Raw genomic sequence first — 17068 nt, forward strand, 5'->3', positions numbered from 1 at the left:
GTCTAACAGATATTTTTAAAAATACAAAAAATTGGTTTCAAGCAATAGCATGATCTCCTGTGCTTACATCCCCATGTGTTTAAGGAGAAAGTCTTTAAAATTTCTGACTGAATGTGGAGCTTGATTTGATTGGCCAATCTCTTTTTTAGACAACTTTTTTTTTTTAATTTTCACTTTACATTAACAGAAGCAACATACATTGTTAATGCATTAGAAAACAGACTGTCTCCAGTGTTTAAGTTAGGAATCTATTTTGCCATAATTTTACAAGCTAGTTGTCAAATAACCAGAAGCCTGGAACAGGCTTCTTTAAACATCTTTCACTTCCTTTTTTTCGGTTGCTACTCTACTGACCGTTGCCGTGTTACAGCGTTTCCAATTTGCTCTGGATCTGAAGCATAGGAGTCCGAACTGCTGTAACCATCTGCTGGGAAAAGAAAGTATAGTTTAATATTTGCTTTGCATAATTAGCATGCCCTGAGAGATAGAAGTAACAAATAATTTCAAATATCCAATTTGCATTGTAAAGTTTATGTCCTTCTATTGCTTCCCTGTAAGTATCTGGTCAGGATTCAAAATCCTTGAGTCTGAAAAATTGAAGGATCCAATACAAGCCAACTCCACTCAATACTATCACATGTTCATTACTACTGGGATGTGCTGAAGAATAAAAAATGACAATAATATTGTATTTAAAATACAAAACATAAGTTTCAAAAACAATAATTTTTTTAACACTTGACATTCCATCACTTCAACAATCTGGTGAACAAGAGTAAGGGACATTCAAGGAAAAAAAGCAAAGAGTAGGATATGCCTGATTTTAGAATTGCTGAAGGATTATCATCAACCTTGGAAATCAGAAAAAGGAAAAGATAGGAGGTACAATACCCAGATTAACTCAGTGGCTTTTCTACTACTGTAACTTCTGTACCTTCAAGGCAAGCGGTCAGCTTTGTTTTGGACTAAATCTTTTTAAAAACTTTCAGCTTTTTGTTAAGGCAACCTACAAAAATGAAAGGTGCTATTATAGCATCACATAGATAGTTTCTGCAAGTACACCCTTACCCTTAGAACCTCTGCAAAGCTTGAGGATTTTTTCCCCAGAAATGAGGAGTCTCATGAAAATCACAAGATTTGTATGGAATAAATGTAGACAGAAAATAAGATCTCAGGATAATTTATCACAAGGGATTATTCTAAAGTGCCAGGTAAAGCAAAATTTAAGGTGGAAAATCACTGGAGCAATGAGACTCAGTTGTTTTGTTATAAGTGAAGAGGAAAATTCTACTCAAAAACATCAAGATTTTTTCTCAATTATCTAGTCTCAAAGGATTACTTTAACCTCCTAGGACACCAAAGTTTTCAAAAGTGTTAAGACACATTAACCAGGTCCCATAGATGAAAATCCTGCAGAGATGACACTCATGATCAGCAAGGCACATTCTTACCTGTCACTTTTTTTGTATTTTTTTGTCCTTAAAACTACAGGGTGGCTATATGTTACACTGCAATGTGGTTTGTTTTATTTCACTTCATTCTTCCTCTAGGGAAGAATACTTGGTATAACTACAGTTCCCCTTTATCAAAGATTAAGCCATGCTTGGATAAGGAAAAGGGAGTACAGAAAGGCTCTGAACTTAGCTTCTGCATACAGCAGTAGTTCCCTACTAAAAGACCATGTTGGCTCATTCTTTTTTTTGCATCAGAAAACTACCTAGCAAAAACCAAACTCTGCTTGAAAAGTACAACTAAAGACATGGGCAAGACATTGGTCAGAATGAACAGTGCCACAAACAGTTTTTATGACGAAAGCAAAACACATTGCAAAAAGGTACTTTCTAAATTCCTCCTGTATCCCATGCACTCCTGGCTTCCTTGCCAGCGTGGCAGTACGAAAAGCAGAAAAGGCCTTGGCTCTGTCTGAGCACTGCTCAGCAATAACAAAAACATCTCTAGATTATCAATACTATGTTCAGCACAAATCCAAAACACTGCCCTGCACCAGCCACTGTGAAGGACATTAACTCTGCCCCAGCTGAAACCAGCACACCAACCAAAATACTTCTGATCTTAGTAATGCAAAGGACTTAAAGTAATGAGTTCTTCAAACTTGATTTTCACTGAAGAAAAGTTCCCGGCTTGAAGAAAACAAAAAAGGCTCAGAAAGTCTCCAGAGATTCATTTAAGCTACATAGGCCTCCCTCAAGTGGCATACTAGGCAAGTGGACTAATCAAATCAAAATAATGCAACATGTTTTGGAAACAGGAAATACTGAAAATTAAAAAGGCTATTAGAAGCAAATAAACAGCTGTAAAGCTGTACCTAAAACAAACTCTAGAACTCTACTGCATTTTCTTAGTAGCTAAACCATATAAGAATTACCCGAAAATTTTGTGGTCAACACATTTTCACTCTTTAGAAAACATGTTGTTATGTTGTTCTGAGGAAGTAGAATCAAATGGTACTTAGTCAATCCCACTTTCTATACATTAAATTTATCATCTTAAGATTAAAAGAGAAAACAGGAAGATGGAAAAGAGCTGACAAAAATAAACATTCTTGAACACAAATGGTAGGAAAACAACTGCAGTGACATCAGTAAAACTTTCTTAATTACTCTTTCTAATATATACTTCATATCAGAAATGCTCCTATTCTTAGGATAAGTTTATCTAATTTTAGAGCAAGTTTTCATTCACTGAAGATCTATGTTTTGTGTAATGTAAGAAATGAGACCAGAAAGCACTTTGATACTTACTAACTGTATTTCCAGATGTAAATTTTACAGATGAACTCATTTTATTTTCTTCTGGGAGATCTGATGGTTTCACAAGTAGCGGGCTAGTAGGGTTAGCATGATCTAGATGGAAAAACAAATCTAAATAAATAAATGAAGCCAAACTAGCCCTTACTTCTGATGCCAAAGCTTTACATTAGTTTTCTGCCCTTATCAAAGTGCTGCACTCAAGACTAAATCGATGTATTTTAACTCTGAAGTTTTACATTGTAACAGTGTTATTTCTGTTTCTCAGCATTAAGAGCTGTGAATCTTCACCTATTTATAAGGTCAAGAAAATTTTTAGTAAATGTGTTTTCCATACTTGTTTGTTCTCATATGCTGAAGATACTGCACATGCAGCCTTCATGCATAAGAGCTCAGCATGAGTTCCATGACTTTAGGAAATATGGGCACACAACTGTCAATGAAGACTCCACTATTCCTCAAGAAAATTTATCAAACCACTTTGCTTATTATTGACTAGAGTATTAAAAAAAATGCCTGCCAATACTCCTAAATGCTGTAAGGTTTCAAAATAATAAACTCAGTATTTCTGACCACAGTAGAACAAGCTTTATCAATGCAGGCTATGATCTCCATCTCCACCATCTCCTTCAGTATTCAATACGGAAACCTGGACATTGGCCTGGAGGCCTGAATCGAATCCATATCACGATGCTCCTGAACCACTCTCCAAGCAATAATATCCTGTAGATGGTGAAATCTTCACTGTAGCAAATGGCCAAACCAAACTCTGCACTTATCTGAACAGCATTTCAATTCTTAACTCAGAGCACTTCATTAATTATGGTATCTACAACTCCAGAAAAAAAGTCAGTATGTTCAAGGAAGTAAAGCCAACTCTAATTGTATAAACCTACTCTAATTAGCAGGAGAAAATATCTTACCACTTCCAGTTCTTTTAAGCTCCATTTCCTGCATGTGGATTTTGCTTGGAGTCATTCTTATGGGAACTGGGTGCACGATTGCAGTGTCCTGTGGAGGACATCAGAGTTATGTTAATCTAGTTTTAAATTCTTCTAAACAAAATGTCATAAACTTAGTTTATTTACACAGTTCCAGGGAATTGAATATACCCATAAAACCAAAGCTCTAAAAGCTGTGGTCCTTCTCATGATTTATAAGAGGTAACTTAGCTACTTTAAAAGAGTACTAGAATGTTTCTATAGATAACTGTGCTGTAAACAGGACCTGAATTCTGGCATATCAGACATCTGCTACCCTGAACACATCTTCAAAAAAAACCCAATTACAATTCAAAAGCTGACTCCTCAGCTTTACTTATGATGCCTCAGAAAGTTATGGCCTCTTTACATAGTACGAGCAATGCTCTATGAAATAGTTACTTTTTAGTAATTTAAGATAGTTTCTGGAGTTCTCAAAATAGTGAATTCTTAGTTTCAGTATAGTAAACACTATGGAATATACCTCTAGATAGGCACTGACCTTACACTTAAGCATTCTCTTTGTAGTTCAGACAAGGGGCTCCACTGAAAGTACTTTATACACAGCCCTTTCAATTTGGTTTGGAGACTGAGTTCAGATAGCTTAAAAAAAACAAAACTCACAACTTTTATGCTTGCTCCTAAAGAAGCAACCTAAAAATATGGACATAGCTGTCTGAGGTTTTTTACTTAGAATATATGAATGGGTGGGACAGTGACAGAACAAAACTACCTCCAGATTACATTCTATCCTAGAAATAACAAGAAAATTCAACACTACCTTTGTATCAGAAATGTCATCTGTTCTGACTACTCAAGCAGATCAACTTCACCAGGCATAATACATTTACACTACTAATTTCTGAAACTGTTTCAACAACTTTCAGTACTCTTGTTGCAAATATAAACTTTTAAAACCACTTTCTAGTCACAGCTCAAGCCTGTTGCACAAGGAATAGTTTTAGGAATAGTTAACACTTTAAAATATACTGCTTCCCATCATCCCTGTAATGGGATTATCATGAAAAGATCACTGTTGTTGGAGCTACTTTATACCTCTGCTGTAATCTAATGTGCAGCTAGTACAAAAATCATGTCTGGAATAGTTAAATGGATTTTTAAATAATGCATTAATTCACATCATTAATCTAATTTTACATAAAACAATTTAACATGGTACCAACTTTCACTTACAAAAGGCCAATTATGCTCCCATACTAAGGGATGAATGCACTGTTTTACTCTTTCCACTTATCTTTTACCGCCAAAGCAGCTACTTTTCCAACAAAAAGAGAAAAGAACTGCTCTATGAATTTACACTTTACACAGTTACTAACAACTGCTTGAGAAAGCTGATTTTCTCTCCCCTGGAAAAGCAGGAGTTGCTCAATAAATCAGTCCTACGCATCACTGTTGAGACTGCTAAAACAAGAAGTCTGCACAATGCTACTGAAAATTTGTCATTTGTTCTTATTTTAAATATTGAAAATAAAGACTCTTTCCCCAAAGCCTTTTTTACCTTAGCAAGTATCAAAGATGCTCACTATTTTTTTCTAAACTATAAGCATTTCAAGAAAATGACTCAAGAATGTGATTGCCCAGTATATTTTTTATATTTCTAGTGAATTTCTGTTTATATACACACAGGGCTATATAAGAGTGTACATGTATACATACACACGGCTATATAAGAGTTTTCCATACAGTATCACTGTTCTACTTTTTTGATTATTAACACATGAGAAAAAATTCAAACTTCAAATTTCTGTCACTTGTTAATTATGTGTAAAAATAAATTACTAACTTATTGTGGAAACACAACAGTGATAGCTCTTTACTGTCAAGCAATTATACATAGTAAGAAACAACTACGAACTGATTTACATCACGTTTACTTTACTAAAACATAAAAATACAGTACATTTAAAACTAAAACTATCTCAGATGAATAAGGGCTGGTTTTCACTTTAAGTAGGACATTTTCATTTGTTTTGAATGTATACCAAGAGTAATTCTGAGCATGGGGAACAGCGCAGTTTGAATTCTAGCTTCTAGCATCTAGAAATGCTATTTCTGCATAAATATCAGTGTTAACTCTGAGATCAGAGCTGTGACATATTTAAAATACATGTATACTTATATATATCTTTTCAGAACTTACATGTTTAATACTAAAAGCAGTTAAATGTGTATTATGTACTTCTATTATATTTTGTTACAGAATCAAATGGACACCAAACCCGTAATTAATTAAATTAAAATGGACACTCAGTGGTAATTAAGTCTGTAAGAAAAACAGGATGAAAGCAGCAGCTAAAACCCAGCATCTCAAAACTACTTTAATGTCACATGCTGTGAAGCTTTTAAAACCAGCAGAACTTGAAACACTGTACTGTATTTCTGGCTCCTAAACTTGGCAAGATATTTAACTACATAATCCATCACAGCACTCCTCACTGAGTAAAGCATTAGAACACGACAGGTTTAGCTGTAGAAATACTAAAAGCCTTGTTAATAAGTAACTTGTTGCAAACATTTGGAATATGAAATACCACACCCATTAAAGTCCACCAGTTTTTTTTTTCAGTGAAGTTAATACTGTCAGCTCCTAAGAGTTCGTGCAAGTCAAGTTCTGCAACTTGAAAAAAACAAAACCACCGAAGACAAAATCTAAACCAGGATTGGTTTATCACTGGGAGTAGCCCTTGCATCAACTTACAAATCTTTTCAAAAACACATTATGCTTTAATACTTCAGGTACGATAGGTTTTGACAGCAGCGTTGTATTAGATCAAAATCAAGGGGAAAAAAAGCATTCTTTGCAATCAGAGATTAAACATGAGCAGTACTAGAAAATTTATATTCCTAAAATAAGCAAAAAAGTTAAGAAACCTGCCACCATTCCCCAAAAAGCAGTCCATGGAATCATGCATAACGGATAAATACAATGAATGGAAATTCAGTGTTAATAAAATTAATTTCAAACAAGCAAGCTAAGTGATTGACTTACAGGATCAGCTGGTGCAATGTTAGAATCAAATTGGGTCAGAGTTTGTGAGCTTGAAGAGCGTTCGCTAAATGTCTCCCACTGCTGAACAGACAGAGGAGAGAAGTCAGCATGATAAGGAAGATGGGAGTAAAAGATCACTGAGGAGATTTAGCATAGTAGTTCAGAGGTTGTACTGGAAAGTACTATATTTGCACTGGACAATACTTGACTTGGAAAGCACACAAATACATATTAAGTATTTCTATTTCAGCCTGATATTGTTATGGAAGCAAGCTTGTTATCTGTCAATATTAATCTTTACATTCACATTTTGTAATGAAGATACAGGTGCACAGTCAGTCCAGAAGTACCTTCAGAGTTCATGTTTGCCAATGAAAATCATCCAAGTAAAAAAGCTAGTTAAGCCATTCAAATACTGTAAAGATAAAAATCAGGGACACATATGGTGTGTCCACACATGTGGATTTGTAGCCATAAAATCCACAGAAAGGTTCCTCAGCGTTATAGCTGCCAAGTTTTAAACATATTTAGTAAATGCCGATTTTCTTACAAAATCCACACATAGGAACATTGAGCAGAGTACTCCAATTACACCAGTTCAGCTTGCCAGTGCAACCCCTGAGAAGTGATTCTATGCTGTAAGAGAGCATTTTTACAAGTCTAAATCACTGATAAGGCAAAGAATTAAATTCAAACATATTGTTGATTGCTAAAAGCAAATAAGTCAATCTCTGAACAATTTTATAAGATATAGGCATGGCTGTCAAGAGTCCTCATGCAAAACTGAGTCAAGTTACAGCCACAAGCGGTTCAGCAAAGTACAGAAGTACAAAAAATTAGTCTGTGATCCGGAAACCAAATTTCAAATCACAACAGGAATGCTAAATTTGTTATATTTTGGTAAAATAACAAGTAAATATTAAGCAAGTTTCAAACACTACAAGATTCAAAAATTACAAATACAAAATTTTTTGTGCTCAGAAAATTTGGCAAAAATTATGTCAGTATAGTTCTGAAAACAAATCAATATTCTTGTACCATCTCTATACGCAAATCAATGCAAATGATTCCAGAAGATAGAGGACAAACTATACGGTGTTAGTCAACCTAATCTCATGTGCTCCTATATATGTGCTCCAACCTATATTCAGTGAATGGCCTGTATGTGAACCGAGTCTAAAAGAGGTACTTCAGAAATAACTTCATAAAGAAATCCCTAAATAACTGTTTTCAATCAGATGAAATGAAATTCAGAAAGACTAACTAAATTTGTAATTGTTGTCACATGTGGTGACACTTCTCATAGAGACAGAGCCTTATCTCCTCATTTCAAACTTTAAATTAGCAAACATTATGGAATTCTATGCATATGGGATTTTCACAGAGGTGAGTATTTTTTCTGGTCATTTTTTTTGTTGTGATTATTTGTTGTTGGCTTGAGGTTTTAGTTTGTTTGTATTTGTTTTTAACACAAAAAACTATCCTCTTTCATGGACAGAATCTAAGAAAACCTTTTTAGTAAGGCTTCCCAACTGCTCTGTCCCCATTTAATACTCCTTATATTAAACAGTTCATCTCTCTGTCACTCCATCCCCTTCATGAAAAGGCAGCATTGCAAGTAGTCTGGAGCTATACAAACCAGTTGAGTGAGCCAGTTTTTACTAACTCAGAAACTTAATGGCCAGGTTCTGCCAGCCTTTCTCCTGATTTGGCCTCTTACATTTACACAGCTGCTCATTTTCATCAAATGTATTAATATTTGTTTTAGGGCTACCACTACCATTTTAAATTTAATTTGGCCAGTGGCTTCAAAGTTACTAGTGAGACTGGCAAACACACCATTTGATCACGTAAATATTGTTTCTTAATTTTTCAAAACTTCCATAGGGTATACAGCATCTATGTTATAGTTGAGATAAAGGATAAAATATAATTTATTACAGATGATGCTCTACTGCTCTGAAGCCAAATTGCAGGTACATTTATTACTTGTCCACAGGCTCCCAAGCTGGACACAGACAAATGAACATCAACACCTCCTGACTGCTGTAAGAAAAGTGCTGTTGTGCTCCACCCTGACATACTACCAGAGGCTGGCTATTGCTAATTCCCTGGTTAACAGGAAGCCAAATATATTAAGGATCTACTGGACTGCATCTCAAACTCTGTGCAAAATTTAAGAGTACTGACAGGATAAAACTCATACTAGCTAAACCTAAAATACTTGTCTTCTAGAATTGCAAAAATGTTTTAAAAATACTTTCAAAAGGTTAATTACTAGAAACTAAAATTCACAGCAACCTGAACCAAGTACTAAGAGTACACCAAGACATTCAAAACGAGGTGTAACAATTGTGAAATTAAAAGCAAATCTCCCTATCTGTGTTAAAGCTAATACGACCATATGACACGAGACAGCTTTCAACAAAAAATTAATAGGCTTTTCAATTTTTTTAAGCTTCCAGAACTAAGTGTTCAGCCTTGAGACTTGGATGGAAAAGACGTCTGAAGTGAGAAAGAAGTGATGAGTGAAAAGATGAAAACATGAAACACGTAGTACCTGAAGTTAGGTAGATTTTCATGGTGCTCCTTATTCTGAAGTTAGAGATCAATGCCTTGGTCTATACTTGGGAGCTTACAGTAACTGAGCCTGGCAACTGGAGTCTATAAATCAACTATGAGCTACAAAGAACGGAGTAACCAACAGTTTTGAAACTAACAGGATGAAACTGCCTGGAATGGCAGATGATCCAAAGATGCAGAGCTTTTACAACCAATTAATTTGTTCATGACAGTTATAAGAGGTTCAAAGAGGAAACAATTTGATTGGTGCCTACAGTAATACCCAAATTTTTTCCATGGAATTAAAACCTTGAAGACTTGGATCTGACTCATGCTGAAAACAAAATGCTGAGGAGCAAGAAGCATGCACAGCAACACAGCTGAAAAATCAGAAATTCCTTTGTGTTAGAACAAAAAATTCGTAACATTTAGTAAATGTTCAACTCTTATTTTAGTATAGTTAGTATCCAGTAGTATAGCTAGTGTGAGAACTTTTCCAAACCTCTTAAGTTTTAGTAGATTTTCAGAAAGAAAATACCACGTTATCTATATAAGACAAGATTTTGGTTGGCAGAATTGTAATTCACTCTTTTCCACTAGTGCAATTACTCTATTCAGTTGGTTCAAGTTGCATTAGACACTGAAGAAATCTGTTAAATTATGATGCAGCTTACCAAATGATTAGGTTATTAAATCTTTATTGACAACACAAGGGAATGTATCTATGTAACTTATAATACAGATGCAGACATTTACAGGTTTTTAGCAACAACTGAATATCTGCTCCACCTCCTTCCTAAAACATAGCTTCCTACCAGCAGTCTAAGAGTTAACTCTGTCAAACAGAACAACGAAGAATCACTAAATAATTTCCAACCTGGCATTTGCGCTTAAGAAGAAGAGCAGACTGTATAAAGTCCTTCCCTCTCAAGAAAGAAAGAAAGAAACTTTCCTCTACTCCTAACTTCAATCCTAAAAATTTGCTTATTTTCTGCTCCATGCTGACTTTCCTTTGGTTTGCCTAAATCTTTTATTACCAGTGTTTTATTCACTTGAAGTCTAATGAAGAAAGTAAAAAAAGCCACAAAAAGCTCTTTCTGTAAGAGAAGAAGGTAATACTTGGCTACTGACAGAAATGTCTTAGATGCTGAAACAAGTTTTCAATTCTTAAGTCTCAAATAATAAAAAATAGTTTTCCAAATATAATTTTGTTATTTTTTCCTTTTTTTCCCTTCAGAATGAAAAACAAGCCTACACTATCTTTATATATGGCTCCCATCAGAAACTCGTTTGAGACACTGAAGTAGCTCTTAGAATAAAACATTGGTTTATTCTAAGTCAGAGGTTAAAACAGAGCAATATGAAAAACCTAGGAATCAATCCCTTACAGGCCTTTTAAACAATGGATATTTTGTGGAGGAAAATAAAAATACTGTTTGCCAACTTCAGTTTGAAATTTGGACAAAATACAGCTCTACTACATAAGACTGCTTATATAACAAATTTGTATGATTAAGGATGATAAAGCAGATATAAAAATTTACGATTTAAATAAATCTGGCCAATAGCTGATTTCAGATTGAACTTTGAGTCTTTGCTTTTGAAACAAACCCAGGGCTATGACTCTTCTGCGTTACTGGTGAGATATTGCATATTTCAGGCTAAAATCAATTCCAGAAATAACTCTTAATGTCCAGATCTGTCAGAAATGAATTCTGTAGTTTTGCAAAAATGTGTGCTATAGAAGTTCTTCAGAGGTAACAAAAAAACCCCCCAACATGCCCTAAATGAAAAAATCAGGAATTAATTCAATTTTTCCAATAAATACTATGAAATAATTTTTTATTAATATAAAGCTTAATTACCATTAATGACAACATTTTAAATAGTAGCTCATCTCACAATGAGAGAGAAAAATCAGAAGGAAAACATTACCTTTTTTACAATTTTACACGTGCAGAACCTTCCTGTGTCGTTTGTCCTGCTAACTTTTTCACAGTTTGTGATGAACAATCCACTTATGAGAAATTATGGATGCAAACACAATTTAGTTATTGACTGACAATGAAACAACTCTTAAATAAAAGCACTAACCTCGCTGCTCTGATTCAATTCTGGCCAGGTCTGGTTAAGGGATGGCATTGATGGAGACTTGCTTGGAGGTGCTTCAGCTGGAGAGCTGGAGTAACCTACCTCACCAGTCTGTTCCCCAACTTCTGAAAAGACAGGAATCACTATGAACCAAAATCATAAACTGCATTCAGTTTATTTTTAGAAGAGTTTCTCACATCTCATGGCAAGTGCAAAGTACCCTTTGTTTTCTTTTGCAAGTAAATACTTAACAGCAGACCAAAAAACCCCCACCACTGCTCATTAAGTCAATTAAGTCAAATACACTGTTTATCAGATCCTACTCTTATTTTAAGGATTTTTCTGAAAATTAGACTTTGCAGAGTACTCTGTACCATACTATCTCCCTGTACTTTGGCCTTAGCTAGATTTTTTTAGATTATGATTACATATAGAATTAAATACATTTTTTCTTACAATGTGAGAGAATAACTTCGCACTAACGTTTATTACATCAAATCCTGCACTGAGAAATTCAACTTACAGAATAAAATACTGCCTTATATGAAATGTCAAATCAAAACCAGTATATCAATGCAAACACAAAATAAAAATATGAAAATAGATTAAGAAAACCATTCCCCTTAGATTATTCCGCAAAGAATATTAGTTTCAAGCCTCCTTACTAAAACAATGGCATTTCTGTTCACTACATTTTGCAAACTGAACAAGTCTAGCAGCTGACACATTGCAAATGTCCACCAATATTCTTTAGTTTTCTCCGAATTTTCAGCAAGTACAGTTCCTTGCAGAAACACTCATTCAGAGCTGTACCAGTTTTCATGATGCAGCACATTTATTTTTGTTCTGTTCAAACTATAAAAGAATTGGACAAAGTAAATATATGAACAGCAGATTAAGCATTCTGCCTAACACAGTAAAATCTTGCTTATGATGTCTCCTATTCTGCTAGATACCACAATGAAAGCTAAAGCAAGGCACTGAAAGCCTCAAAAAACCTGGAAGTTCCAATTACAACTGTACAATGTAAATAACAGGAACAGCTGAAAGAGTGACTGATAGGTACCTAAGCATATTAACATGATGTCAGCAGTCCACAGAATTAAAAACTCTGAGCAAGACAAAATTCTATACAACAGAAAAGATGGTTAAATTAAATTACCATTTAAAAGGACTGCTTGATGGGTGTGTGATTGAAGAAGACTGCCACAAGAGCATGTGAAATGCAAAAACAGATGGAAATTTGTAAAACAGACTGGTTTTAGGTTCCTGAAGAGCTGAACTCTGCAGCCTGCTCTTCTGCTACGACAGTTCAATATTCTGCCTGCTGATCTTCATTCAGAAGAAACTAATAAGAAATCCAGTGTCAAATTGAACCGAAAACACTTGAATAGTCAACACTGACCAATTGCATCTTTGAAAACTAACAACCCAAAGTGACACTAGGGACAGCAAGAGGCACAGCCAAAACAATGAACTACAAAAAGAAATTAATTGTGCTATCTTGAGGTCAAGGGCAAGTGAGGTACTAACATGAAAAAAGCCACTCAAAACCCAGTAACTCATCAAAATTTCAAAGGTCATGTAAACTTCCTGTAAATAGCCAGACATCAGGTTGAGATTCGATGTTTCCAAAACTGTACCCAGCACTTAGCATCTTGTACTACTGTCCTTTAGGGAAAACGGCATCATAAATTATTTCAGGCAGGAACAGCATCTAATACAGCATACTTCAGACAGAAAGCATCTAGCAATAAAAAGTAGGTTAAATCAAGGTGTCATGACGTCACCAAGTAGCCAAGCTGATGTGCTGCAGTCATTGTACACAAAATAATACACTAAGTTCAAAATATGCCAGTGGTACTGTCTTGCAAATACATACTGCATATCAGTTGCTCTGAAGTGCAACAGGAATAGAATTTTTTTTGTAAGTGGGAAAACCCCAAAATTCTCATTTCAATGGTGGATAACTAACTTCCAGTGTTAAACACAAAGTCAAAAACATATGTGGATAGACTACACAGTTACATGTAATTCAAGGAATATTGCGAATACCTACATGAAACGTGCATAAGACATTCTACGGAAAACTTCAGGCATTAAAGTAATCACATTGTGTAAGACACAAAGCATGGCAGATTTTTCCTACAATGAAATGGCACTGTGTCAGCAACCCAAACAAAAACCAAATTCACAGAAAATCAAAACTTGCTTTTCAAGTTTTTTAAAGGGTTGCTAGCTTTTACTAACTGAGAAAATTGAGTTTGAAGGAATTAAAATTCTATAGAGATATACTGCTATACCAGAAAAATGGCCAACTATCCAACAGATCTGTGTCATGTAAGAGAAGTACATATCCCTGGTCATGAAACCAGATGTAAGACAAGGCTGTATCTTAAATGGGTTCCAATCACACTGGATTCACAGGGGCTGATGAAGGACAGGCTGCCAGAGCAGACCAGGACAGTTCTTCCTTCCCTCTGTCTAAAGACAGACACAGGATGCAGGGAGCTCTTTTTTACTCTTTCTTCTGCTAACCACTAGTTCACAAGTCAAAATGGAAAGAGACAGCAAGTTTCAAGTGCAAAGCGGAAGTGTGGAAGATCAGTGGGAAAGTTTCCAACAAAAGAATGGATTCAATAACAGCACTGTTAACACTTTGAAGTTTCCCATCTTATACATTGGTTTACAAGATATTCAAGCAATTCATCTTCTTAAACAGTTTGACTGTACATTATTCACACTGAGCCACATCAGCAGAAGAACATTAACAATTTCTTTCTTTGAGAAAGTTTTAACCCACGAAAAAAGTGCACTCAAAAAGACACTCTGGTGCCACACTTCGCAGTTTCTATTTCTAAGATGACTGTTGGAAGTAACCTTTATTGAAATAAAACTTCTATGGGAACCCAAATGAAAAAATTATTACCAAAACTTAACTGGTTGATCTTTCTAGGCTGATTTACAGTCCATAAGAACTCATACAATTTAGCCTGTGCATTAGTCTACACACAAACCTATCAGTACCTTTTAAGATAGTAGATGTATACTGGAGATTTGAACTGTTGTAATTACAAGTAAAATCACAGCCACATCAGTAACTTCTTCTGAAGTATTTTATTCAACATAGAAGTTCTGTTGATAAATCATGTATATGCTATATAAGATTAGCTATTTCCAACACTGTGGGCCCAAATAAAAAACAAAATGATTTAAAAAATCTAGTTAATTGGATAAAATCCCACAAGTTTGCAAAAACTATCACTTTTCATTGTAGCTATAATAACTGCAGAATCAAGTACCAAACAGATTTTTTTTTAAGCACAGCTTATATAGCAACGTAACCTTTTAACATTCAATAGAACAGGGTAACTTCCTTTTAATACCAGACGGAAAAACTTTCAAAAGTAGTTTTTCCTCAGATTTAAAGACCACTTTGTACCTCATGAAAATAAGTGAGAAGAATTATATTAGCAAAATTGCCTGTAAAATAAGAACAATAAACATACACTTTTTGTTTGAATGCCTGATGTATAAAGTTTCCAGACAACTTCAGTTGAAATCTACTACCAATAAAGGCAATAGAAGATGAGGTACAAATATAATTGTTTTGTGGTTTGTTCCCACCCCCCCCTCAAGAAAAACGGTTTATACAAACAAATGTTACTTCATTTCCTACCAAGATTTTTGCTTGGCCATCACCTTAACACACAAATAGACAGAACAGGGAGGTTTTAGACATTTGCTAGGTATTCACCCAATTAACTGTAGATATTTCTTATGAATGTCTTCATCATAGCAAAATTCCTACTCATACTGAAAACCTTTCAGTGCCAGCTCTTTGAAGAGCCAATCTACTCCGATACAAATTGGCTTCATTATTAAAGCACACATAATAAGAGCCACAGTATCTAGTTTAAGAAATCAACACTAATTGTGAGATTAATCTTTGACAACCTACACAGTATGAAGAGACTCCCTTTGGAATATTTAGTAAAAAGAAATTAAATTCTAGTAAATTCTAGTAACTGTGCACCCACAATATTACCTGACTTTCCAAGCAAAGACTGTTTGTTAAGAAGTAATCTAAAGTATTTTTAAAATATTCAGCTTCCTTTATCTATTTTAAAATAGAAAAAGATGGCCACAAACATCCTGTTTTTAAACACCACTTTAACATGTAACAGTAGTTTGTTTTTCAGTTATGGGACTGATGTTTTGGTACATATTAACAACCAGAACTCACACATTCAATGGTTTATCTGGGAGCACCCAAAGGTAAAGGACTGCACAGAAAGACAAGATGCCAACACAAGGTAGGATAAACCTGCTGTCAAGCCAGGAGTTGAATTAAAAAAAAAAAAAAAAAAAAAGACTCTGCTACTGATCCTGTACTTTTAAACTACTGTCCTACCTCTAGCATTGAATCTGGGAATATTTTCTAAGTACCTTCAACAGTCATGCCATATTTTCACAAATGAAGATGAACAGAAAGCATATTCATTTGAAAGCAAATCTGAAGTATACCTGGACTGGGAATTTGGAATACAATAGCTGGTCATAAATAAAAACCATACTGTGACAATTTTATTTTCCTTAACCTTTAAAGGCCAGTCAGTATTTCTGAATGTAGTAATGAATGTGTACTGTTCCTAAATAACTTCCCTGTACAGAAATACATACATGCTCAAATTAGCTCTGAGCATTTATTAAGACTTCTAAAAATTCACACTGCTTTACTTCACTGACTAACGCTTTACCCTCATACAAATATCTGTTGATACACTGTAAAAATTATAGCATAATTTAAAAATAGTGAAATTTGTGTTGAACCATATCTTACCTGTTGAGTCTTCCAAATCAATCAGCTTGGGCATTAAACTTTCCGGTAATTTTTCCGGCAAATCATACCCATTCTTCCTAGCAACTACCAGGTGAAATGCAGCACAGAATTCATCCAATGTCAGTGCACCATCTTTATCAAAATCTGACAGCTCCCTGAGAAGAAAAACTTGGTATAAATAAAATTTCTTAAGGTTATTTTGTTTTCAAAAAACATATCTCTGGTTTGCTGTTTAGAAGATCAAAGAATACAGTCTATAGTTCACTTTACCCTATTAAACATTCATATTAGTGCTACATTCTTTACTCTTCAAAGATGAGCTTTTATTAATAACAGCATACAGATCATTTAAAACCACTTTTATCTCTCCAGATTTTAAACTCATTTAAGACACTACTACACAGTATTATTGGCCCCAAAGCATTTTTGGCAAAGTATACTACCCAAATTACAGTGCTGAGGCAATGCATTTTATTTTAAATAGAAAAATACTTGAAATAGAAATCATTACACTGAAAGGAAGATAACATCTGCCAGTGTAAGCCATTTAATGATAGCATGCAATGATGCAGTACAAATTCCAGAATACAATGAAATAGAAGGCTTGCACTAAGTCAAAGCTAAATTTGTCATCAGGCTCCACAAAGTGCATTTAAAAACATTTGCATGTGTACATTTCATTTAAACTTACTTAGAAATAAATAAATCAATATAGGTAAGGAATTATCTAAAATTAAATGAATTTTTAACAATAAAAACTCAAATAAATTACTTCTAACTCTGAAGAGTTTTAAATTTACTCAAAGTGCCTTGT

At 34.5% G+C, this 17068-nt stretch overlaps 1 protein-coding gene across 10 annotated transcripts in view; it reads right to left on the reverse strand.

Annotated features, from left to right (window-relative positions):
* Window positions 1-17068, reverse strand: part of REPS1 (RALBP1 associated Eps domain containing 1) — a 62782-nt gene that overhangs the window by 11162 nt on the left and 34552 nt on the right. For 3 of the 10 annotated variants that reach the window (XM_017825873.1, XM_017825870.1, XM_017825864.1), the window contains exons 8-13: window positions 16255-16409; window positions 11415-11554; window positions 6759-6839; window positions 3692-3779; window positions 2763-2864; window positions 355-427 (exon numbers count right to left, since the gene is read on the reverse strand). In XM_017825873.1, coding sequence (XP_017681362.1) covers window positions 355-427; window positions 2763-2864; window positions 3692-3779; window positions 6759-6839; window positions 11415-11554; window positions 16255-16409 — 639 coding nt within the window. The remainder of the gene's footprint in view (window positions 1-354; window positions 428-2762; window positions 2865-3691; window positions 3780-6758; window positions 6840-11414; window positions 11555-16254; window positions 16410-17068) is intronic. The other 7 variants (XM_017825869.1, XM_017825865.1, XM_017825868.1 and 4 more) reach the window with 7 other exon arrangements.

The sequence above is a fragment of the Lepidothrix coronata genome, unplaced genomic scaffold, assembly GCF_001604755.1.
Source record: "Lepidothrix coronata isolate B3197 unplaced genomic scaffold, Lepidothrix_coronata-1.0 Scaffold123, whole genome shotgun sequence".
NCBI classification, from domain to species: Eukaryota; Metazoa; Chordata; class Aves; order Passeriformes; family Pipridae; genus Lepidothrix; species Lepidothrix coronata.